The following is a 15,817-nucleotide window of genomic DNA, read 5'->3' as shown; positions in this document are numbered from 1 at the left end:
GAAAATTGTCAAAAAAGTAGCAAAATGAGAATAGCAAAGAAACACTGCAAACAAAACCACATGAGAAATCTCTGGGGAAATGGTCTTTAATCTTCTCTTGTTTGCAAAGCTTTGCTCTCTGCGGGTGACTCTACTGAAATGTGGAACATACAGTGTACTGTGTGCTGTGTACTCAACCAGACATATGAAAAAAATGTCTCACACTGGCCCACACACTCAGAGATCAAGTGCATCCAAAAGAAGATCCTCATATGGAATCAAAATGTTTGTTCTTTATTTCTATGCTTTTGATAAATAATTCAGATATAATCAAATTCTAAAGGAGTATGATGTAAGGTCCACTGAAGACATTTCAAAGACTTGAGAACAAGTGTGAGTAGTACAGGTAAATAAAAAAGGTGTAGTGTAGGTTGACCTGCACTAATTCAACACACACAGACCTGCTGTATGTTGTGAACTATGTGCCATAGAAAGTAGCACTCATAGATAGGAATGACGAAATTCTTTCTTTAAACCATGTTTCTCTTATTCAAACAGAATAATCACATAATATGGACTAGAATAATTCATGGTCTCATGAAAACAACCCAGTATCACAGCCACAAAAAAAATCGTCCCACTGGATATTTGCACACGTGTAAAAATACAACACTGCTCAACAGCACAGAATCACTCAACAGCCAACAAATACACCAGTAAAATAGCTATAGGAAGAAAATTAAACTCACCTTGGCGACCCTGTTGGCGACTTCCCGACCCACCATTAGCCCCTGAACAAATGTCCGTGCAGCAATGAAGGCCCTTGTGACCTGGGCCTTCAGTTTCCTGGGCACGTCTCCAAAGGGCTTTAGCTGATCTGTGTATTTACTGACACACTCCAGGTAGTCATCTGTGAAGTGGTACTGGGAGTTGAGTAACTGGAACATGCGCTCCAGCAGCCTAGCCCAGAAGTCATTCAGCATCTCCTCCAGGTTGACATTGCCCCCCGTGTAGTAGCGCTTTAGCTCAGTGAACAAGTCCTCGAAAACCTCTGAGTTCTGCATATACAGCTTCCCGTACGTCCGTGTGAACATGCTGTTGAGAGACTTCTCAGAATTGTCCAGCAGCTCCAAGAAAAACTCTAGATGGATGGATGGTTTTGGGAGAGAGGGGAGGGGTAGAGAGGACAAACAGCTGGGTCATTAGGCAGATATTTACAATATCTGATGTCTTTCTTACAATATTAACCAAACAAAAGGCTTCAACAGCATAAGAGCAAGGTAATCCAGTCAATGCTGTATATACTGTGATTTAATGTCTTATTTTATGGCCCTGTCTGCATATACAGGAGCAATGTATAGCAGCCAATAATAGGTACTTGATTATGTGAGGAAAGTCAGTCCAAAGCATTAATAATTTAATAGCAGAAATAATGGGCCACAAGGACTATGAATGATTAATGTAAAGGTTCTGATTGCATACTGTAACAAAATATTCATAAATTTTAGACACAGACACTAGTATACATTATCATCCTGAGCATCCACCATTATTCCCAGATGCATTAGTTTCTCACTGAAACAAATTATTTGTCCACCCAGAGCGCTGCCCTATAAGCCTATAAATGAATATTGTGTTACAGTATATTGAAAGATGCTTCATTCGCTTTGAATTATCTGAAGGGTATGTTAAATGTGAGGTACAAAATTACACTCTGAGACAAGCACATCTATTTTCTTTCTTTTGTTATATTTGCTGTTTATTTTATATAAACACCTTACACTGTGTGCAATGAGGATTGACTGTATGACTGTCATTCCACATTAAAACTTAATAACAAATGATGTTTAACATTCCTTAGTTGAATTGAAAGCTGAATTTTTCTCACTTTTCAAGGACATATAAACTATAAAGATACTATAGTTATTTTGCATCATTTTTCATTTTTCAAAAGAGGATATTCATTTTTCCCATAGACAATGTAATGTGACTCACTGTAGGAGCACTCTATGACTCAGAGGGGCTTAACCACTGCCGGTTAAATCATCAGTACAAAAGATTAAGAACTGAGTTACAAAATATATACAAAGTATATGGCTATACAATAAAAAGTACAATCCTGTATAAATACTTCAAGTTAGACTTTAACTACAACAATGCACAAGGTGCATTTCTGCACGACTGCAGCATTTTTAATTCACTATGGCTCTGATTTGCCCCTCTGATGCACTTTTTCTCCTTGGCAACAATGGCTGAGGCTAATGGGTATTGTAGTATTTATACCTGTCCACCATGTCAAAATGACATTTTGTAAACCTGTAAGCTCGTTACATCATCTGAGAGACTCTATCTTTCTATCTTAAGAAAAAAACTGAAATGGGAATGCAGAATGGTGGAAAACACTTCAACTTCTGTGGAGATATGCTACTGTGGAACATCAGACTGCGTCCCATGTTGTTACAAGATGCTTTTCCCCTTTTCCAACAAGCCCACATAATGTTGGTTTTCTACTATTAACAATTTAAAATATCTGTCCATTTACAACTTTCAACATTTGGAAGGACCCATCGTGCTGTTAAGTTTGTATTAAACTTGAAAAGTGGAAGCCAGCAAACACTGTTAGCAGGTTGCTAACTAGCTTCCACTTTCCAGATGGAAAGTAGTTAGCTTAACTTGCTAACAGTTGCATCCAGTTCCTAGTAAAAAGAAACACCAACACTGATTTTAATTTCAGTTCGACTTTAACTATGTGCTGTTTTTTATTATATTGTTTTATATTATAATTACTTCAAAAAAAGTCATCAAAAATGCAGCAATAATTACAACTTTAACATTCACAGCAATTATATAATTGTTTCCTTGTCATCAAGTATCTTCCATGAGAGCACTTGATCTCTTGAGATTCACCACAGCCAACAAAGAAAAATAGAGAGAGAAAAAAAAGGCAGCATTAGCTGGGGAGTCTCACTGAAGCCTAGCTAATAAGATCCCATGTTCCTGAATGCACAGGCGTAAATGTTGGAAAGATCATAACACATCTCTCTGTGCACAAATGTCAAATATTCCTCCTCCCTTCCTTGTACACAAACACACCACAGACATTTCACGTGTCACGCTTGCTAATAAACCATTCAGGGCTCTACTCCTGGTTGGATATTCTGGCTAGGTGACATTTCTTTGCATTGTTGATGATAGCAATCACACTTATACATGGTGGTCATATCTAGGTCTAATAATACAGTACATTACCCTTCCTGTAATTATGCGACTAAACCATAAGGCATGATGAGATAGTACACATGTAGCCTGTTTGTTTATAGCAAAACAGGACTGTGCTGTGTTTAATCTAGCAAAACAAGAATCTAAGAAATATTTGACTTAAACAGAACATTAATTTGCATATATTAATTTGCATATAGCTTTATAACCATGTACAAACAGTAAAATCTCAGATGACAGGAATAAATACTGGTGTCGAGACTATTTAATTTCATATTTCATTTTGATTCATTGATGATTGGAGTTTGAGGCCATTTGAAAAACTATGGGTTGGTGAATTATATTTAAAGAACTAGAAAATGTAATTTCTGTAGAAATTGCATGTGATTACTGAAAGCGGATTTAGACTATATAACTGAAAGCTGAAGAGTATTGAAAAATCTACCATGATTAAAATCAGCAAGAGGTGGAATTGAACCTACACCCTCATGTTTATAAGACAAACATACTATGCACTGAGCTAACATGTCACACATCAATGCCAGGCTAGATTTTAGTTCAGTCTGTCAATTGCATGAAATTGACAAAAAAGCAGTCTCATCAGGCAGATTGACATCACCTGGACTCCTTCATCCTTCAACTCTACTGAGTTCTACCCTAAACAGGGCTCGAACTCACAACCTTTGGATCTAAAATGAGATAATGATTAAACCATTAGACTACTGGAAAAAGTTGTATTTCACAAGCATATCAATCCACATTTTAGGTAATAATGTTAAAGTAAGACAGAGTGGTATTGAATTATGGTACATCTTTGTAAATGAGAGCAATATTATGAGGAGCACTGCAGTAAGCGGGTATCAAACACACAACCTTGTCATCTAACATGAAACTGATCATGAGAACAGTGTTCTAAACCACTGAGCCAACAGACATTCACAAAAATGAGAGGAAAAAATCTCCATTTTGATGATGAAAATGTATTTGTCTCAACCTAGAGCTTGAAGCCCAGAGATTTGTACATCATTAGTGAAAGCAAGACTAGTTTAACATGAGAATGAACGATATGTGTAAAAAGTGTTTGAAGGAAGAGAGAATCTGTAAGTTTAAGAGACTGGAGTGAGAGGAGACACACATCCTGCAGACTGTATTGCAGTCAATGAGAGCAAGACAGGGACTCTCTATCAATTAAGGTTCAGATCTCAAAAACTATTGGTCCTATGTGAAATGTATTTACATTTAGAGAGAGAGGAGGCTTGTGGCAACATATTGAGGCAAGATATGTGCTTGAAGAGTTAAAATTGTGGAAGTGATAGCTGTTCAGAAAAAAAATTCTGGTCTAAAAATATCTGTGCTCTCTACTGTGCCTGATCACATGACACACTGGTGAGGCCTAACAAAGTCTGCAAAACCCCTGACTTTGGGCTTAAATGGCTGAAAAACTACAAAAGATATCACTAAACAATTTGATAACTTTGAAAGTTCAAAGTTTTGTGATCATTTTACAGTTTGAATGGCGTCTGTGCGATAAGGGACGTCCGAGCAGTTGAGTGTCAAAGTGACAAAGGTTCCAACTCAGTTGGATGGTTTGTCCCATAGAATGCCATTATAAATTTTAATGTTTTAAAAAATGATATAAAATCGCTGAAACACGTTACATTTCAGAAAAATACAAGCACACATCTGCTGAATGAGTTGCACAGATTGACAATTGAATGGTTTTTATAGCACAAAGTATGCAGCAGTTGAAACGCGGCAAAAAACGTACAGAAGACGGAAAAATAAGAATCAAGAGTTAGAAGAACAATATTGTCTGTCTGTCTCTCTCTGCTTGCATGTGTATTGGCGTGGTCTCCCTTCCTCGTCCTCCTGGCTCCCGGCTCTGCTCATCCTGCACACCTGGCTGCAATCAGCTCATCATCTTTCCCAGTCTGCTCACCTGCCTCTCATCAGCTCATCAGTTTGCAGTATATCTACCCTCTCCTCTCTCTTTAACCAGACCTCACCAGATTGTTGTTTCAACCATATTGGTAATTACACTTCAAGGCCAACTAAGTTAGTTTTCATAGTGACCCAGTTTTCTTTGTGTTTTGTGTACTAACCTGCTTTTCTTTTTCCCAGGATCATCACCCGTCTGCCTGTCTTCCTGCTTGTCTGTCTGCCTGCCAGCAACCTCCAAGTCTCCAAGGTACCCCTACACTACCCCTCACTCTCTCCTGCTCACGCCAGCCACGCTCCTCCATCACTCACCCCTGCTGTCTCTGGATCCCTATTCCCTGCCATCAGCCCCTCATCCAGATCCTCCTCCATAATAAAACTATTTTGTTACTGCACCAACATGCCTGTGTCCTACATTTGGGTGCAAAATGCTGTGGAATTAATTTACATTTTTGACAATAACAAAATTAAGTAACTAAACTACAGGTTTTTAGCATTTTAACATTTTATATTTTGATTATTATTAGAAAAAAGAAACAAATTACAATGTTCTTAAAAAAAAAAAAAGTTTGTAATACCACTAATCTTCAAAACAAAAATGTAAACAAGCAAAACTATGATGACTTTATGCAGCACCCATTCTTGCCTTGTATGAAAAATCAGCCAGTGTCAGTCAGATTGATTTTGGCATGACTGTAAACTGCTTCAAAGTATTGTAAGAAAAGGCTGCTGGGCTGAACATTCAGTTCTGAATACCCTGACATAGCTGAAACTACTAAAATCCTGGACCTGCAAGATAATCCACTGCTCTGCAAAGTGTGCTAAACCCCTGGTGTGAATGCTTGAGAAACGCACTGTAATATATACTGTATCAGCATATCCTTTGGTTTGACATGCTAATGTTCCTGAGGTTTGCCTACCAACCACATAACTTTAACTGTAAGAGTGGCGTGAGTTACAGCTCATGTCAAACTGTGCTCTGGAATATATTATTTTGGCACTGTTTTAGCAACTTGTTCAGCCAAACCTCTTCATCACTCCACTGAAATGGCCCACTATGTCTACACATAAAACAGGTAAGAGACCAGTCCCTCGTCTCTTATTCTAGTTTCTTGCGGCTGAATGACCTGCCATTACACCTACATTTGTTTAAATATTGAAAGCCTGCAGGGCCTTTTTCTCTCCTTTTTCCAATTAGACCTGAATCAAGGACATGTAAGCCCCTGTGTATTGTGCATGCGATATTGCATCTGTGCTACCATTTAAACAGCTCTCAGGAAGGGAATTAAATATGACAATAAAAAATCAACACAATCATTTATATTAGTAATGTGTAAAGTGGTTTCATATTTCAATTTTAAACACATTTCTGAATATTTGGCTTGTTGAGGCCGATTTGTATTTCATGTCTGCAAAGTTTATGAAAAACTACAGGTACGTTGCAATTATCCCCATGAAAGAAATCAACTACTCAAACAAGAAAGAGAGGACTAAGATGGCACCCCAACTATTCTAAAACACTCAGTTTATCAGATCAAACATGAAATTTGATTGAATTGTGCTCAAAAGAAAAAGATATGACTCTGAAGTGGAGTGAAGTGACATTACTGCAAATGGATGATAATTAGATAATATAACCTTTGGACCTTGACCACATGAGAGACTTTTATAATGTTTTGCTAAAGTAAAAGCCAGTGGTCACTAACAGTGACCTTGTAATGACATTCTGGGTTTTTATGATTATATGCTGCTGACTAAAAGAGTGATGGTCATGTCGTTGGATTATGTTTATTGATATGGTTCAGTGGTCTTCTGTTATTTAGGCCTTTGGGGGCCACCAAGCAGAAATATAAGGAGTGACAAAATTTTACATACATTACTATGATAGGTCACTGCAACTATGTATGAGTTTACACTTGTAAGAATGTCTTTCTTAGCCCTACTAGCAGAGCTGAGCTCCAATGATGACAATGTTTGGTCGATCACATTGGGTGTGAGGAGTAGTTGAAGGAGTTGAAAGATTTTTTTCACACCCTTGAGTGTGGGTGTAATTTAGTGTTTACACAGTCTCCCTGTGTTTTAAAAACAGCCCTGTTTGAATTGAAGTTGGAAAATGTCAAGACGGAAATTACTTGGCAGGCATTTTTAAAACTTTGCCTTTACAAAAGATTCTACTTTATTCTACAGATTCTACAGTGAGTTGCTTTTAGTTTTAAAACCTATTTCAGATTTAATTATATGTAAAAATCATTGCTCAAACAATTGATTTTTTTTTTTTAATTGATAGGGATGATGAAATTTAACATAGTTCCCATAAAGAGCATGAAACTGATGTGCTGCACACAGAGAGTTTATAGTTATAGCTAATTTTCAACTTTTGTCCCTAGTTGGGCTTTTACATGTACTGTGTAACTAAAAATATACAACTTTCATTATTATAAAACCACAATACACTACAGATATCAAAGTACAATAAAATACACAGCTGATTGCTAATTTTCAACTCTTGTCCCTAGTTGGGATTTACATGTACAGTGCAATTAAAATACACAGCTTTCATGACCATAAAGCCACAATACACTACTGATATGCAAGTACAATAAAATACATATACACATGAAAAAAAAACCTTAGTAATTTAGAGTACAATTAGCTAAAAATGGGTACAGCATATGAACCAGCATTTGACCTTTGTTGTAAAAGATTTTATATGTATGGGATAATACCCAATGAGGTGTCCATTATCAGGAATCAATGGATGATGGGGAGGCCAGAACCATCCAACGAGCAGCGTTGGACGGTTGCTTCCGTGGAGTTATTGTGCTTGTCATTGGACTTTGACATAATCATTTTCAATTTTTGTTTATTGTTTTTGTCCAACCAGTTAATGTTGTAGTCACCATATAATATTGTTTCTATGTGGGGATCAAACCTTTTCATTATATCTCATAGTTCATCATAAAATTAAACACTATATGATGGCGGGTTATACAGAACAATAACATTAAAATTCATCTGAGGTGAAAGAATCACATTTAGGGCTAAAGATTCAAGAGGGGTGTTCAATTCTATTTCTCTGCATAACTTCTCTTTGATTTTTATCACAGAGAAGTAAAACCTAGCAGTCCATCCTTTCTAAAGCATACATTACCAGGAATGCTCCCAGGACTTATTCATACTATCAGTCCCTAAAGTCCATACTGAATTGGGAAAAGGGGCATTTAAGTATGCTGCTCCCTTTGCTTGGAATCAGTTGCAAAATTACCTGAATCTTCCAGAGCTCGTCTCACTGGTCTCACTGGATGCATTTAAAGTGATTCTAAATGGAGGTAAGCACATCTGGCTGTAGATGTTTTGACTGATTCATATTGACCCTGTTTGATCCCTGATGTTGATGACTTGTGACGAACATTGATCAATATTTTTGATATTTTATGATTCTGTGATTTATTCTTTATTTTCATTGTAAATTGTTTTATGTTTTTTATGTCTGCTACCCTGTTAATTGTGCTACTGCCTGTCTTGGACAGAGCGCTCTTGTATAAGAGATTTTTAATCTCAATGAGACTTTTCCTGGTTAAATAAAAGTTAAATAAATAAATGTCTATCATGTTTGCTGGTGCATTTCTGGGGAGCCAGGTTTTGGTTAAGCAAAGATAGTTCAAGTTTGAATCAGACAGTAGAGTATGAATCTGATCTTCTTTTGAGATTATGCTCTGGCTATTTAAATATCCACCAAGAAATTTGGGTCCCATAACACTTTGGCATGATTAACAGTCTGGAAAAACTGATGCTGTTTTTGTTTTTGCACTGTATGGCACTCAGTTTTCCCTGACACCGGTTCTTGAAGTGCCTCAGCAGTTCCCTAACTACACGCAGAGGTGTGTTCCGCTTCAGCCTCGGCTTTCAGTTCTGACAGTTTGTGTGTGTCAAATCAAACACACTCACCAGTGAGGTTGCACTTGTTTACTGGGAACAACATGGTCTTGTCCATGCATCTTCTGGTGACTGCTATCAGACAATGCTGCCAGATCCTGGTTCAGATCCTGCCTCATTGTGAACAGGTGCTGTAGCTTGTCTGGCCTGATTAGCACCCTGCCTGCCCTGGAAGATCAGATCCTCCACCGGTCAGATATTGGGCACTTGCTGGGGTATCACCAGCTAGTAGCAGTAGGACCAGTAGAATTCTTGACACACTTCACTTGCCATACTGTATTGAGAGCTGTGTAGCGTTTTTTGTTTTCTCATTTTTAATCAGTTCCTTTAGTGAGAATGTGCTTTATAAGGCAAAATGTCCATATCCAAATAAGTAAAGTTCTGTTTGATCAACATAGGTTGCTCACCATTTTAGGGTTGATGCGGCCGGGTTATCCTTGGGTTTTAAAAAGTGTCTAATCGTAACCAGTAGTAGCAAACAACAAAGGGACAGCAAACAAACAACAAACTTTCCCTTGATCAAACAGCTTCAGTCAAAGGATTTCCCTTTGCTTGGAGTCATCCTCGGCACTGTTGAAAACTTGCTGAGAGATGTAGGTCAAGGCACCAAATAAGAGAGAGCATTAGAATAAGGAGGATTTGATTGGAGCCCAGCAAACCACTCATGTCCTCGGCAGCCATCTTGAAAACAGCATTCAAGTATATTTCAATGTACTTGAATGAGCAAGTATATTGAAATAATCACCACCCTCTCGTCTAACTGTTTTGAGTTTTTATGTGATTTCAAGGCTTGTTACCTGGAAAACAGACTGTACTGAGAGTTTCAGATAGCAGCTACAGCCTGCCAACTCATGAAGAGTGAATTGCTCTCTGCTGGCCAAAGTACATATTTGGCCAGGGAATTATCTTTGAGAGTTGTTGACCTTGGATAACACTCAGCTATCCGGCCTTTAGGGTCTAAATACTTGGAAACATGTTGATACATGGGTATATGCTTACTGACATAATACATTTAGGAATCATCTCACATCCAAAACATTCAAGTAATGACGGTTGTACGATGAGTTGGAAAAACCCATAGGGATGTAACTCAGCTAACATCTTGTTTGTCTGCAAAGTAAAGACTTAAAAATAAAAACATACATCCTAACCTGACTGATTTTGATAAATAAACATATGTGTTAGACTACTGTATTTAAACAATACTGTTCAACAATCTTAGTTTGTTGTATTTGTGGACATAAAGTGTTGTAAAAATCACATGTTTAACCTTCAAAAAGATTTTAGTAGGAGACTTTAAAAGAGCAGCATACATATTTTGTGATGGCTCTTAATGGAGAAAAACAAACAAACATAGTATAAATAATATAAAGAAATCTATTTCCTTAGATGTAATTTGCTCAAAGGCTTGAATTTTTCCTGGAAAACGTGTTCTCTCCAGTCTTTGGAAGTAGTGCAAGTGAAGTCAATTTTTGATAGGGGATGATTTCTCTAAACACTTTGTTAGAGTAAATATATATCATCCTATGAAATGGTTTTCTGTAAGTATTAACTTAATAGCTCAAATTATATATCAATAACAAAAACATGTTTTTCCTCCAAAATATCCTAAAAAGAATTCATTATTCGCTCTACCGTAACAGTATCAGACAGATGTTAGCCCCTTGACTGTGTAGTGTGAAGAAAATCTCCTATAAAAGCTATACATTGTGATCTCCTCATGAGTTTTACAAAAGTTAATTTATCACAGAGAAACTCTGAGAATGCATTTGTACTAGATTTAAGATTATGTAGACTAGCACTGTCTTTTGTAGAGTAACTTAGAGACTTCATTTTTTATTTTTATACAATCTTAGTAGTGCAACTGTATTGTTAAGCTCTGTAGTGTGCACAAAAAGGTTTGTTACATAAAGCGACATAAAAATATAATTTATGATCGTTATTATACAATCCCAGCAGATCTCTCAGGCCATGAGATGGAAATCTTCTCCATGTGTCTAGAGCATTTTCAAAGTGAGATAGCATTTAGCATTTATGCACCTAAAGATGCATGCATGGAACAGTTTGCCTGCTGATATTAGACTTGCTCTGATACTGTGTTCATTTAAAAGCAAATTAAAGACTTTCCTATTCAGACAAGCATTTTCTTTAATGAACTTGCCATATGTACAGTATGTATATTTGTATGTGTGTATGTATGTGTGCATATATGTGCACGTATGTGTGGATGTTTTTGTATATAAGCACATTTTTAGCTGTTTTATTTTGTTATTTTGTAAAGCACTTTGAACTGCCTTTGTATGAGATGGTGCTATACAAATAAAATTTGAATTTAATTGAATTGTTATTTATCATCTTGCCACACTTTGGCTTTTTCCTAGAGGAAAGCAAAATGAATTAAACACATAATAATCAATATAAAAAGCTGTGGTAAAGTGAACCACCGCATTAGTGCCAGTGATAATTGAGATTGGACTTTGTAATTTTCATATTGCCTACAAAATATACAACATGTTAGAACCCTTGAAGTCATTCTGAGTGTGAAGAATCAATTTTCTCTGGGAGCGGTACAAAGTGTTCGTTTGATATCTGGCCTAATTACTATAAATAATTATTATGATTAATAAAGGTGACCTTTCTATTGCTCTGGTAATAACACTTAATCCACAGGAAAAAAAGCCTGCATTCACCCATTAATTTTACTTCACACTATTGGAAAACTCTTTTTTTTTGTAGCTCAATGAATGGAATCTGTAATTCTTAGTTTTGGCTAATTAAGACCAAATTTCAATTAATCGTCCATCAGATTTGAATGACCAGAGGGTAGTAGCTATGCAAAGCTCTGCATGGATATTATTACATTTTATATCTTTTAGCCTAATACATTTTAAATGGAGTCACTTTCTAATGACCAGAGAATGTTCAACATTTGACCGTTTCTCTGTATACAACAGAAATAACACTCATTATTAAGTACATTTATCACAAAATAAATAAAACTTGGTTTTCCTCACATAATCCAGATTCTGGTTCATTAGTACCGGGACATATTGACAAACCCGTAAATACATTAGCAAAGACATTAGCACTCCATGTCACCCCTAAATACACATAATTAAAGGCTTTATATATACCACTACTTTTTCAGGGCTCTTATCATCCATTTAACATTATGTTTGATATTGACCAGAACTTTTCAATCTCTACATTCTAGGGGTGTAATAGTTCATGTATTCACCCCGAACTGTTCGGTAAGGATGTTCAGTTCGGTATGTGACTTTCCTCAGTTCAGTATGCTTTGTGACCCAAACAATTAACGTTACTGTCAAAATAGTTTAATAATCTACTTACTCCGACATGTGGAACAATAATTCTAGAGCACGAGTTCCACCTGGGATGTTCTGGCAGCGCACCACTTAGCCGTAGCATGCTCATGGATGTATGCTAGCCTGCTTAGCCAAGGTACCCTGGTTACCTTAGTTACCCCAGAGTGTAACTGCCATCAGAATGACAAACTAGAGACTCATAACACTGACTGAGAGCAACACTATTATTAAAATATGCTGTTATTGTGAAACAATACTGTGTCTCCCAGTTCCCCTCCCCTCTCTGTGACAGCTTTTCACTCCACCCTGAGTGAAGCCATTTGGAACAACATTAAAAACATCTGATTTCTGACATTGTTAGACAGCACGTTGTAAGAACCAGATCTGAGAAAAATGTAATTAAAAAGTATGAAAGTAAAAGTAATGGTTTGGTCCCTCTGATGCATGTTACTGTTGTAGCTGCTGGAGGTGGAGCTAGTTTCAACTACTTAATATACAGTTAGACTATAAATCAGCATAAAACAGCTGTCAGCAGGTGTTCTGACTCCTTGCAAGAAACAGAAAGGTTGTTTTCTTTTTCCACTGCAGCACAAATAAACTGTTTCAGTAATAGTTTTGGCCAATGAGCCATTGTTGGATGTTTACATTTTTCAAAATAAAAGACCAATACTGAACTATACATACTGAACTATGAATTTTGTGTACCATTATACCCCTACTACATTCTACTGCTTGTTGACAGCAGCACTGATTCTAATCAAAGACACAATTATATCAAAGTTTGACATGAGAAATTCTTGTAACAGCTTTAGTTAACAGCTTAACAGCTTTAGTTACTGAATCACTTCAACTGCAAGTTAACAGTCTTGAGTATCCATCTAAACTGCGTCTCTCCACTGGAGTACTTAGGGACTGTGGGGAAAGTGTGGTTTCAAATTGCAGTAAGTGCTACAATTTCACTTTGAGATGATTCTCTCAACCCAGAAACACAGAAGTGGGACAAGTTTAGTGCACATAAAAAATATAAACAAGTGAGTAAAAAGCAGTAAAAGGTACAAAAAAGCTGTGATTTTGTGAGATCCACAAGTATGGTGTTTAATTAGTCTCAAACCTCATGCACCTAAAAACCAGGTGCGCGTACATGTTACTAGCGAACAGAACAGTATCCGCAAGCAGAAAAGCATTATCGCAAGGGAGCATTTCTGCTCTGTGTGCACAAATGCGGTCCTGGGAACACTGGGCTGTGACGAGTGTGAAGAATCAATTTTCTCCGAGAGCGGTACAAAGTGTTCCTTTGATATCTGGCCTAATTACTGTAAATAATTATTACGATTAATAAAGGTGACCTTTCTGTTGCTTTGGTAATAACACTTTATCTACAGAAAAAAGAGCCTGCATTCACCTATTAATTTTATTTCACACTATTTGAAAACTCATTTTTTACTAATTCAAAGAGTGGAATCTGTAATTCATAGTTTTGGTTAATTAAGACCAAATTTCAATTTCTTTTCTTTTTTTTTTCTGCTGTACTGAAATCGTACTGAACTGTGACCCCAAAACCGAGGTACATACTGAACTGTGAATATTGTGTACCGTTATACCCCCACAGCATTCTATTGCTTGTTGACAGCAGCAACAATTCTTGTCAAAGACATAATTATATCAAATTAGGACATGAGAAATTCTTGTTATAGCTTTAGTTAACAGCTTTATTTACTGAATCACTTCAACTGCAAGTTAACAGTCTTGAGTATCCATCTAAACTGTTTCTCTCCACTGGAGTACTTAGGGACTGTGGGGAAAGTGTGGTTTCAAATTGCAGTAAGTGCTACAATTTTACTTTGAGACGATTCTCTCAACCCAGAAACACAAAAGTTGGCAAGTTTAGTGCACATAAAAAATATAAACAAGTGAGTAAAAAGCAGTAAAGGGTACAAAAAAGCTGTGATTTTGTGAGATCCACAAATATGGTGTGTAATTAGTCTCAAAACTCATGTACCTAAAAACCAGGTGCGTGTATGTGTTATGAACGTACAGAACAATACCGTGAGTGGAAAAGTATTATCGTAAGGGAGCATTTCTGCTCCGTGTGCCCAAATGCGGTCCTGGGAACAAGGGGTTGTGACAAGCGGGTGCTTGACCCTCCCTACGCACTTGCAACTGCTCAACACTCCCTTGCTCATCAAGTTGACATTTGAGATTTTGGAGGAGGGGGTGGAATAGACAGTGGCTGATGTCTTTTATTGTTCAAGGGTGTTCAAGGGTGATGGCCACAATGAAGCCACTTTTCAGCAGAGAAGTGAGTAACGTTAAGTGCACCAAACAAAGAAAAGACAATTTAACATAATGATGATTGGGGATGGATTGCTGGTTAACCAGTCGTATAAGTTACATTTTTACTGAAACAAGTCCACATTTACCTACGAAATATGTGCCAAATTAAACAGTGGCTCCTAAGGTTACTTTATTTTTAAACTATCATCCATGTTGCTGTACAAACAAGGCCTATTTTAAATTTTGTATTTTTAACCAGGAGTTTGGTATGAGCATCGTTAACTCAGAGGCTGTTCAGTTGGGCTGTACATTCAGTGCCTTCAGTAGACACGCCCCCAGTGTTTCAGAGCTGAGAATACTGCATATTTTTCCAAAATTTTGAAACCTAATTTTATACACTTGGCAATTTTTTTAATCATTCGAATTTGGCTGGGTGGTTAATTACACTTTTTTCTGTGGTGTGACAAACTCAGAACACCTATTTATTATTGCTTTACAGAGACTTTAAGTGTCTGTCTCTCTTGTTGATATTTAGGACAGTATAAAAATACATGCTCCACCATTTCCCGTAGTATGCAATGTTCACATCTACCCATAGCATGCTTATTTATTATGTTTAATGTACTGCTTAGACTGGTGTGACCAAACCTCATCCTTGTTATAATGTCCTCCTCCTTTCTATTTTTATTGCTTTCTCAAATTTCTCTTTTTCTTTGAATGCTGTACTAGTATCAGCCCCTACTTCCTCTATCCCACTCTTCTTGCCATTTCTTTTTCATTTCTGATTTGATTATACTTTTAAAGTCAGCCTTGCTATATTTTACAACCATACTTATTCCTCTTTTTCTTCTTGCTCCTTTTGCATGTTTATATGCCAGCTCATTTCCATCCACACCATTATGTGTACGAATCCACATGAATTTAATTTCTATTCCTGCCCTTTTAATTCTGAATATTGTTTGAGCGATGCCAAGTACTATGTCTTGCCTTGTATTTGACTACATGCATTTAATACTTGTTAGTGCACTACTGGAATCAGAACCCATCAAAACTTTGATTGGTTTGACTTCCTGTATCCAGCTTAGAGCTAAAATGGTTGTTCTCTCAGGCAACAACTTGTCTTCGACTGTGTCAGTGATCAAACC

The 15,817-nt window shown here is 36.9% G+C and overlaps 1 protein-coding gene and 1 long non-coding RNA gene across 2 annotated transcripts in view; one reads left to right on the top strand and one right to left on the bottom strand.

Moving 5' to 3' along the window:
• Nucleotides 1-15,817, bottom strand: part of gpc6a (glypican 6a) — a 163,019-nt gene that overhangs the window by 72,967 nt on the left and 74,235 nt on the right. The window contains exon 3 of the mRNA XM_042414051.1: nucleotides 729-1,120. Within this exon, the coding sequence (XP_042269985.1) occupies nucleotides 729-1,120 (392 nt within the window). The remainder of the gene's footprint in view (nucleotides 1-728; nucleotides 1,121-15,817) is intronic.
• Nucleotides 5,137-5,531, top strand: LOC121898708. Its single transcript, XR_006096544.1, has 2 exons — nucleotides 5,137-5,228; nucleotides 5,320-5,531. It is a non-coding gene; the product is annotated as an uncharacterized LOC121898708 (long non-coding RNA).

The sequence above is a fragment of the Thunnus maccoyii genome, chromosome 1 (assembly GCF_910596095.1).
Source record: "Thunnus maccoyii chromosome 1, fThuMac1.1, whole genome shotgun sequence".
Taxonomy (NCBI): domain Eukaryota; kingdom Metazoa; phylum Chordata; class Actinopteri; order Scombriformes; family Scombridae; genus Thunnus; species Thunnus maccoyii.
This window is presented reverse-complemented; position numbering and strand designations above follow the sequence as displayed.